The 11,129-nt window shown below is 40.0% G+C and overlaps 1 protein-coding gene across 3 annotated transcripts in view; it reads right to left on the bottom strand.

The window, feature by feature from the left end:
• vps13b (vacuolar protein sorting 13 homolog B) overlaps nt 1–11,129 on the bottom strand; it is a 293,873-nt gene that overhangs the window by 219,408 nt on the left and 63,336 nt on the right. For all 3 annotated transcript variants that reach the window (XM_005742923.1, XM_005742921.1, XM_005742922.1), the window contains exon 17: nt 3,982–4,166. In XM_005742923.1, the coding sequence (XP_005742980.1) occupies nt 3,982–4,166 (185 nt within the window). The remainder of the gene's footprint in view (nt 1–3,981; nt 4,167–11,129) is intronic.

Below are 11,129 nucleotides of genomic sequence, written 5' to 3'. Positions count from 1 at the left end.
ATTTGCAAATATGCACGATTCTCTGCCTGTGTGCCTAAACTGACACGCAATTAGGTGCCAGACCTGGGATTAATAAAGCAAGCCAATGACCAGTTGTATTTCTGGGCACAGTTGGCCCCACACTCTCGCCCTCTTTATTTCATTCTGTCACTTTTCCCTTCAACCTTTATGTTCCTTTTTCTTTCATTTTTCATCTTGCTCATTATATCATTCACTCTCTCGTCCTCTGTTCTTTTCCCCTCATGTCTGTCACGCTAAAGCTATGTCACAGCTCGTATATCACCCAGCAATCATCTAAAGCATGACTGGTGACCACCACCAACCAACTTTTACCAGACCTCCCTCTTTTTGTCGCAGTCCAGACCACCACAGAGCTCCAAGGCCGGAAAACCAGCTGTGGTAGCTACATTAAAGTTCAATCCATCAATGGTGGAAATGCCAATTTTATGCTAATTTAAATTGCTTTGATCTTTTATCTTTCAAATATAGCCTTGTAGAGTAAAATAAGGAAGTGAGAACCAAAGTTACAGTCAAGGGCAAAAGTCTGGACAGTAGAAAGTTTATACCGCTCACTTATAACTCAAATAAGACAAGTTAAAAAAAATTTCTTTTTGGGGTTTTTAACCCCGGTTCTTTTTTAAAGGGGTTGCGGGCAAAAATGAAAAAAAACCAAAACATCCATTGTATAAAATGTAAATGAGCTGCTCTAAGGGTGTGCACTTGCGGTATATGGAATTGTTGCTCTGTCACAGATGTGACAAAGACAGAAATACTTAACTACACACACAGACTTGAATGAAAGCAGGAAAAGGCACAAGGCTTATTCATATTTATCATCTTTTTCTAATCAGGCTTTGTACCAGTGCTGAGTGTAAACTGGTTATTCATTCAGACATTTAATGAGACTGCTTTCAATAATATATCCTTGAGATGTCAGTAGAAATACATGTGAGAGCCTAATGTGGTCAGCAATTAGCAATGACAAAAAGAATCTGGGTGGATTAAACTTTTTCACTACCAAAATTAGACACATAAACACAATTCTTACGCATGGTGTATTTTACACTCACACAGAACTGCATAGAGTTGAGTAAGATGTGGGAGGTCACTGTGGTCAGTGTGTTGCCGAATCTGAGGTTAGCAGTGGGTAAAAGTATTGGTAGACAGGAATTACTGGCTACTACTATTACTGCTGCTGCTACTAAAAACCACAATAACATGCGTGATGTATAAACATTAGAACACGCATGTAACATAGAACCGGGAATTCTGACAATTACAGAAAAAAGAGGAGAATACAAAAGAGGAGCTAGTGACAAATCCAAAAAGAATTGGGAATAAAATAAAAGTTGTCAACAGAGAAGACTTAGAAGCATAAGAAAAAGACATAAATAAACTGAGATGAAGCTTAAAAGGGAAAAATACTAGGTTCTAAAACAAAATATAAGTTATGAATGAGGAGTGAAGTAAAGTAGAGCCAAACCAACACAGCTGATGCTAACCTTCTGAGCACAAAGGCACATAGTCTAAGCGTGCATGCACTGACGCAAGCACATATGGGCACACACCTGTCCATTTTCAGCTAGAGATACCAATAATGACATACTGTTTGCTGCATAGCTCACCAATAAAATACAACACTAGTGTGGACTTCACTGGAATGCAAAGGAGAATGTTGGAGTAATGTCCAAGCTCACTGGAAATCAACAGTCCCACAGACAGCTGTGTGATAAACCATGCAGACATGCAATCGAGTGACAAGGAAAATATAATTTTACGGTATGTTTTCTTATTTTACTCATATCTGGTCTTGTGAAACACAGATTACACTGGATGTGCTGTGCGCTGTGTTATTCCTGTAGTTGCCACTGAGCACCACAGTAACTCAAAGTATTACAAGTCCTAGCGGCTGTGTTCCAGTCAGCTGCAATGAATTTTAGTCTCTGAATGTTGCTCTTAATATTTTTGAATATTTTACAGTCTGTCAGTGCCTTGAGATTAAAACTGAAGCTGTTGAGTTTGCCCGTGAAATGCTGAAATGTGGAATTTCTTTTGGACAGTGAATTAATTCTCATACCTAAACGTTTCCCTCCCGCGAAGGACACTGACCATCTGTGTTATCAGCTAGACTTCAATATGAAACACCTTCCCCTATTGAAAAACTTTGCAACATCAAAAGAGAGAAGGGAGGACAAATTCCTAAAAGAATGAAAAAGCATATGTTCAAAGTGAACAGCGTTTGTTTGCAGTCTTCAGTTTTTAGCTTCAGCGTGTATCAGTTGTGTGCTGGCAATACCTTGATGAGTGTTACAGCAGTTGGGGACACGAGAACAATCTCATGGTTTAAACCCAAATCTTGTGTTGCATTAGATCTGCCACCTTTACCACAAATATCTGCAGCCAGTGAGCCAATAAGTCACACTTACGGAAAAATAGCGGCTGGTGTCGCCGTGGCAAACTTTATTTTCTTACCAACCGCACAGCACACATCTCCCTTAAGGTATGAGTGTTCCCGAAATTGCAAAAGCAGATACAGTACTAGACATTTTTGGTTATATCATAGGAATTATTGCTGAGTATTTTCCCTACATATACTTACCCAGCACACCACCTATTCTCCCTCAAGTCTCATGCCTTTTAAGCTCAAACTTTCTTTTCTTCTAAGCCCCCACTGCTCCTTTTCTAGCCTGCCAGCACATGGACCAGATGTGCAAATGTTTCTCCATGTCGCTATTCAAGCCCCGTTCCAAGAGAAAGGCAAAATGAGGGGAGAGGAATATTTGACTTCACTCCACGGGAGACCAGCTTCATAAATTTTGGCGGCTACACAACGGTGAAAAAGGTAGCTTGGCTGGCTTGGCTGGGGGAGAATGTTGACGGCATACCAAACAACATGATCCTAATGAGTTGGAAAATCCCAGGCCCTCCAGAGGACTGTCCAGATGCTACCGTCATGAGAAACGCTACTGTTTTATTGAATTCAGACTCCCCTACCTTTCTTTAACAAGGGACAAAATTTATTATTTGACCATTAAGACACCCTAGGTGACATGAAGCATTTCAGAGTTAATTTGGTCTCAGCTGCAGGTCCAGCAGCCCACATTGGGCCACAATAAGACAAGTTGATCTTCAAGTGTCTTGTGTGAACTCGTGTATACTTGGAGAACTTCAGTTCTGGATACGTGCATGCCAATTTGCCCAGAGTTCAATGCTATCGAGTTGGCTTGTTTTCCCATCAGTGACAGTCTGACAAATGTACTGTGCCCTCAGAAATAACTGGAAAGGTTTTCATAAGAAAGTCAAATCACTTTTAATATTAGCCAGTTCAATATATCTTTCCTGACAATTTACTGGTACAAGTAAACAAAGGACGATAAATAAAGTTTGCGAGGATAAACGAGAGTTATCCTCAAAAAATGTTCAATAAATCAAGAACAACAATGAATGCCTTAACATCTAATACTCTGGTCTAAAAGAGACCAGATGAGTATGTTTGTTCTTTGTTCCATCACTACTGAGCCATTGAAAGGATATAATAAATCAAGCGACTTAGCTGCCATTGCAGAAATATTGCTACCTTACAGTAACATATTATAACAACTAAAAAACAGAGCGTTCCCCTGGTGAGCAATTATAAACATGTCTTTTCCACTCTGATAACTCTTCACAGAAAGAAGAAGTCACTGTACAACTAGTGTCAGTGTAAGATACACATGCACAAATAAGAAATAGAAGCAAATTCATCAGACACACAAAAATCCAACTAGAGGTGATTTTCAGTGTCCTACTCTGTCTCCTCTCTGTAGACAGGCCTCAACCTACAATCACTACAGTGTAAGCAGATCAAAGAGCAGTAGAAAAAGACTATTATTCTTATGAGCTTGGTCAGGGGCAAGAAAAGAATGAATCTGGGTTTCTGTGTTAAGTGGTTTTGCTATTAGCAAAAGCAAGGCAAGCTTTGTATTGTCTCGTGTTACTCACCTGGAGCCTTGTACACTTCAGTAAGCAGACTTTCATTAAGTGTCACTGGCGCTCCGTTGACCATGCTGTGGGTCCAGCTCTGACAGATTGTTTGGAGCAAAAGTGTCTGGGCCCTTGTGGCCTGTATAGTGAAGTGGGGAAGTTCAAAAATAAACTCTGTGGTGGGGACTGAAGACCTTTTGCTCCTGCAAGAAAAGGGACAAGACAGAGTCAGATACACTTAAATGCCAATACGCTCTAAATGAAACAGACACTGGTGGAAACAAATGGTTCACAGCTTCCACAAATCCATCAATATCACATCACAATATAAAACAGCTCATTGATAGCGCCATGGGCCAAATAAGTAGAACTACATTCCAATAGTAAATTGAAGAAGTACCAAGTGTGAGCCAAGCTTTCCTTAGTTACTTGGCAGGTAGGTTTAGTTTGTCGACCCTTCCCTCCCCTCCGTCAAAACTGTGATGATGATTTATGTGAAAAGATGTACAGCCCAGAAACCCGACCCTGAAAAGAATCTCTACGCCTTTAATATTTCATCTGTCTCCAAGAGTGTGGGGGGAGCGAGTTTGTGTGAGTCTGCGCGTATGACGAGCTGATGAGTTGAGCGTTCAGGGGGATGAGGTAACACCACAGTCCGATGGAGTTCTCCAGGCCTCTGTCCATCAGAAATTCAGCGGAGCATGCTCTCATTTCTCATCTGACACACACACACTTGCTTTTTTCATTTTTTTCATTTACAACCCAGTCTTCAAAAAAGTTAGCATGCTGTGTGAAATGTAAAAAAAAAAAAAAAACCCAACTAAACAAAATAATCAAAACAGATTTTGTTTCATGACTTGTTTTTAATCCAGAGTTAATTACAAGTGTTTATTTTTGCAGCAGAACTAAAAAGAAAAACAATGATTTAAATGAGAAATGTGGGGTTTTTTATGTTGCAAGCACTTGGTACAGAGGCATGTGTCACAATGATGTTGCATCAACTCTTCGTTTAACAAAAGCGTGAGGGAGTTAAGAACAGCTGCTTTGGACCTTAAAGCCAACCCTTTCCCCATTTTTCCTTGATGTAAGATTTTAGCTGTTTAACAGTCCAGGGCGTCCTTTGTAGCATTTCTCATTGTATAATCTGGCAAATATTTTAACGGGTGATGTGTTTAGTCAGTTTAGCATCTAGACTAACTGAAGAGCCGTGCAATTGTAGAGTTGTCCAGAATGTGGTTTGGGAATGTCTTGGTGAAATAAACAAGGCTCTCCCTGAGAAGGACATCATGAGCAGGGGCAGCAAGTATGTTGTTTCTGTTTGTGTCTTTCAGCATGAATAAAACCATTGCAAGATAACCATAGCCATATCTACCACTATAACATTATAGTTGCCGGCTTTAAACTCTGTGCTGATAAGAAGCTGGATAGCTCCCCCCCCCCCAAAAACCACAGCATCCATGCTTTCCAAACAGATCAGAGAACAGCTTCACTCCACCTCAAACAAACTGTGTCCCAAAGTAGTCGGTGATGTTTCTAGGTCTGGCTTTTGACTTTTCTTTTTTTTTTTTTCTTTGCATGGTAGAGCTTTAATTTCCACTTGCAGATGAAGCAATAAATTTGGTCTAACCCCTTAGAAATCCATTGCCAATGAATTTCTCAGAACAAAATGTTTGCATTGATCAAAGATCATTGCCATTCAATAATGAGTTCGGCCTTGGTCCTTTGCGTACAGACATTTTTCCAGATTATCTTAATCTTTTAATGATATCGTGTAGCACAGATGTTCATTATTTGTGATTTTACATTTATAAATATGTCATTGGATAAGGTGAAGAAACCTTCCTATCTTTACATCGGAAATTCCTTTAGGGATGCTTTATTTAAACACCAAATCACAGCCTAACCTAAACTTTGCAATAATTGGTTGTGATGTTCTGTCGGGTGTTTTGCACTTTTCTTATTAGAAATTATTTTAATATCAGAAACATCAGAAATGTTGTCGTTGTGCTTTTCTTTTTACTACTTGTAGCAAAGCCTGAGGCTAGGCAGGCTGAACTAAGCACAGTCAAACAAGTCTCTTTAGTTCCACTCCTGTTTTCCTCTCATGTTCTCAAGGCAGGAAAATAGGAGTGGAACTAAAGTTTCTTGGTCTAGGATTTTGAGGACTGGCAGTGCCCCCAGCACAGATACCCATCTATGTATTGCATGTGTGTTCACTTGAGTACTTATTGTAATAGAATCTGCCCTACGAGTGCAGGTTTCATTGAAAATAGAACTGTGACTAATTCAAACGATGGCTGCAGCGTGTCAGGAGCGAGCATCACAGTTCATTTAATCACGCACCCATTTTGGTCTGGTCCCAGTTCTGAGTGTGGGACATGTCACAAGGCCTTTCTCTGCGCTCAGCAGCTCTGCAATCATTTAACTTCTCTGCTTCCCTCCCTCTCTTTCTTCAAGTCTCTTTATCTTTCCCTTTCTTCTGCTCCTGGGTGGTTCGGCAGGGTGACATGAGCAGTTAGCTGCACACAGGCAGACCCAGATTTCTTAAGCATCTGCTGTGTCTTCTACGAGACAGAAAGTGAGAGCGCGTTTGATAAAGAGGCTACAGGAAAAACACAGGAAGAAAAGAAGAAAGAAAATTCAAACCTGATTGGGTCAATGAGTTTACCTTGACGGCACACATATATGTTTAAAATGCTGTGCCTACATGTGGTGGATTTGGCAACATAGGAAACCATGCCATGTCATGCTTTTCTGCCAGTAAAAGTCACTACTGTTGTATGCTATACAACAAGACATCAATCAAAGAGTTTCTCGTGTGCTTTTGTGCGTTCAAATATGTGCACACTGTGTGTGCACATAGCAAGATACTGCAGCTGAACAAAAGAAAGTGAAGGGAAGCCGGCAACAACAATGTCCCCACATGCAGAGCAAATGTGCCTGCAAAGCCACTTCAATGAGAGGACTGGCAAGGGATGAAAGTTTGTTGCCTTATTTGAGTGTTTATAGCATTTAAGGGGAGCTGTCATGTGCATGTGGTCCCCTAAAACTTTAATTATGCACCTGTTTTTATTATATTATGCCCAATTCTTTGCGAACAGCAACTTGGATCTTGGATTCAAATGAGAAACAGAAACTCTCATTAGGGTGTTTTGGGAATGCTGTATGCGAAGACAGCCAGGCACTCATCGGATTTCATTAAGTAGCTGGCACGGTCAGTGTTTCTTGCTGCAACATGGTAAACAGCTTTCTGGCAGGCAGTGTTTCACTGTTGCCGCAAGCTTTGTGGGAAAAAAACCTCAAAAAGATTCAAAATAACACCTGCAGCATCACCTGCAGTAACAAACAACATTAAAATATTTGCCTTGAAACATACATTAGCTATGCACAATGGAACTAACAATAACTAACATGTATTTTACTGTTATAGTGCAGAAAGCCTATTAGTCTGTAGCTTGGGGAGCAAAACTCATTAGAGAATATCTATACTATAATGTGGAGACCTACCAGAAGGGTGCCCACAACCCACTTTAGGTCCTAACTCAGGCTCTTAGCGTTAACTTCAGTGCCTCATTGAATAGCCTGTCTCTGACCTCACAGTGGTTCTTTAAGTCAATAACTTTTTCATTAAAATGCAGAGGCCACCAGGAATGTGTTAAAAGAAAATTAAAATTAGTCAGGAAAAGGAGAAAATTTGGTATTTCAATTTCAGCTGTCCTTTGATGTATTTCAGAGAAAAAGCTCAAATGTATTTGAGAAACATTAGGTCATATTTCCCATCTGTTCCCTGTTGGAGTCAGAACTAGACCAGGACTGACACATCCTGATCTTTCTGGTGAACAACTAGTTGACTGGCTGGAGTCTCAGTCCAAATCAAGCAAACAGGGCATGAAGTTGGGCTGAAGCATGAGTCAGAGCTAAAAGTACCACAGCTGGTGTGGTACTGTTTGCCTAGCTTGTTTCCTCTGTGCACAGGACCAAATCTGGACGAAGCAGGAACAGATTAAAATGTATATGTTAGCCAATAAAAGAATTATTGAAACATCATAGAAGCTAGAAAGAAAATAACATGATAACCAAATACTTTGGTTAGCATCCTTAAATTTTTTGGGGGTTTTTTTTGGAAACCCACAATAAATATTTCACATAATCATAGTTGGCATTCATTTAGGCCAGTGGTCTTAATGGTGCTAATCAGCATCCTGGTTCAATATGACTGTGGTCACAGCTATATTTAGACAAGTACAGCTGGGGTTATAGCTATCGAGCTTTAATTGCTGCTTTAGGCCACACATAACCACAAAAATGCATATACCTGTCCAGACACAAATAAATAATGTTGGCAAAAGTGCACATACATCTGCATGCAAACACATGGTGAAACACAAGCTCTGTAACACTATAAACCAGTACGAGCAGGTTAGTGGGCCAGAGCATAATGAGCAGGAGTAATGAGGCTACAGCTGACAAGGGCTGCTGCTCTAACAACCTGCAACTGGAGCAGTTATAAAATTAGGTGCCAACACTTAAGGCTGAAAAGATGCACTATGCTAAGCATCTATAATACTGAAAGGAAGCATGTTCTTCAACCAGAGCGAAACAAGGGGAAAAGAGAAAAAGAACAAGAAAAACACGATTAAGCCATGCAGAGAACACAAAAAAGAACAAGGGGGAAACAATAAGCATATGTAGCATAAGAATACAGACTTGCAAGTCTATGTTATTCTCCAGGTAAAATAATACATTAAATGGGAGTCTCATTAAAGGAAGTATGTGGAAAAGCTCCAGTACAAACTAAAGCAGGAATAGATTATGTAACTGATATGTTGTTGCTTTGTACTTTTACAGAAATAAATGAAGGTAGCATAATTAAAGAAAGCTGGTTTGTGTTGCATAAATGTTCAGTAATTGGTTCCAATCCTGATATGTTGGCATTGGTGAAGATGTTTCGAAAAAGACAATAAGTGAGAAATACAAAAAAGCAAGTCCTCATGTTACAAGAAAATTCATTTTTTAAAGATCAGCATCTTGTGAGATTGAAGGACTATTACCAGGTGCAGCTGGTCCTAATGGCTTACATAGTGTCCCAAAATACAAGCTTGGAACCTGCGCACAGTTTCCAGAACCTACATTTTCTTATTACTCATATCCTGTACAGTACCAAAAATCAGTTGCCTCACTCTTTCCTAAACACAACAACATAGACAGCTGTGGGTTCTGGGACATCAGCAGTAAATGTGGAGCAAGGTGTCTGGTCTCTCCATAGACCACAGAAAAAGAAAAAGGCACACTCGCACAGAGACCCATTCCCTGGCACAGAGGCTTTTTTTTTTTCTCCAAGGGGGCTAAATGGGAAATTACTCATAAAAACCTTCACCAATATAAGCTGTTAAAAGTGCAACATGATGAAGGTTAAATTAAAGGCAGTTTAAAAAAAATGCAAATAGGACCATCAATTAACTTTCCACAAGGCTGACAATGTGAGACTTTCTCTTGACTTTAACTTATCTGAACCTATTTTCAAAGTCCACAGTAACACCAATGCAATCCATTACGGGCTGACATATTTGTCTGATAGATACAACAGATAGCCACTGTCCTGAGACCAGTTATCTAATGTTTCTTCAAATCATTCACTGTCACACCTCACCTTAATTAACCAATACAAACATTTCCCAACTCAACTAGTTGACAAAATCCTCTACTACTATTTCCAGAGCTTCTATGGAGGGATTTAGACTCCAGGTGGAGGGAAGGGAAGACTGACAGCTTGTACCTTTTGTCCTTTTTTCAGACTGATCTAAAGTACTGGAGAATTCCCAATCTCTCCGAGCCAAGGTCACTGACCCTCTCTTGAAAATAACCAGAGTGACTTATGGGCTGCTCTAAAGTCCCCTCTTTTATCATACTACAAAAGACACACTACAGTGTCTTGCAAAGCCTCCAAACGAAGATTATAAATCATGTAAGCACTTCACACTGAACAAAAACACCTAAGTGACCAACTGGGGAGGAGGGGGAAACTTTTTATCATTTTGCCACCCGGAGGTCAATTGGGTTAAATGGCTAGCATCTAAAGAGACTGAAAAAATACTATTACATAAAAGTGATCCAGTCAAACGTGGATAAATAAACCTCTTGAAAAATGATAGACAAGAAACTCATTTAAAGGTACCGTTAACTCTCATAATTCTTTCCAGTAATTCATTTTATTGACCGTACATGGTCTATGTCATTGTTCTTATGAGAAATGTAGCTGCAGCTGCAGCTAAGCCTCATGTAGAAAGAAAACCTAAATTATATTTTTAGCAAAACGAGGTCCAACTTACAACTTGGTGATATAATTTGAAAAATTTTATGTCCCTTAAAATTTATGTATGATTATGACTTGAATTTTGATTTAAACTGGGCTCTGGATTCCTCAGTTGTGCAGATATATAGTTAGTGTAGTGATCAATAAGGAAATATTTTAAATTAAATAATCTCTCCATCATATAGTGAGGTTACACATTATGCGTGATGAGGAATTTCTTTTAAAGTTCTGGTGTTGCATTGCCTTCACCTTCCTTTGCACCATATTTAAGGTATTTTCAAGTCTGTCTTATGTTGATTTGTAACAATCAGCATTCTGTAACATAGCCAGCGTCTTTAACAGCTATGCAGAGGGTCAGCGAATGAGTTAGCGGTAGACGTGGACTGTACGTGTAGCCACGGCTCAAAGTTTTGCAGTTCCTTTGGGTCAAAGGTGTTCAGTGTGTGCATTTCTCAGTCACTGGTCCTGAACAGTCGAAACTCTTCACAGAACCCAACACTCTCTTTCGTCTCTCACACATAGACACAGACGCAGCCCTCCCGTTCCTCCCATCTGGAGCACCCCTGACCCAAATCACACACGTATGCACACAACCTCACATGGACACACATGAATACATGCACTGAGATCCATTCTCAGGAGAGGGCTTCATTACACAGGGATTACTAAAAGAAATGTTTTAATCAAGTTGTGCAGACAGCTGCAGACCGCAAGGCGAGAAAATGGCAATGACGTGGTTCATCAGGCGTTAAAGGAAAACATATCAAGAGGCCTGTGTATGTGTTTGCATAATGGGGTGTGTGTGTGTGTGTGTGTGTGTGTGTGTGTGTGTGTGTGTGTGTGTGTGTGTGTG

The sequence above is a fragment of the Pundamilia nyererei genome, unplaced genomic scaffold, assembly GCF_000239375.1.
Source record: "Pundamilia nyererei isolate P.nyererei 1_Seehausen unplaced genomic scaffold, PunNye1.0 scaffold00125, whole genome shotgun sequence".
In the NCBI taxonomy this organism is placed as follows: Eukaryota; Metazoa; Chordata; class Actinopteri; order Cichliformes; family Cichlidae; genus Pundamilia; species Pundamilia nyererei.
This window is presented reverse-complemented; position numbering and strand designations above follow the sequence as displayed.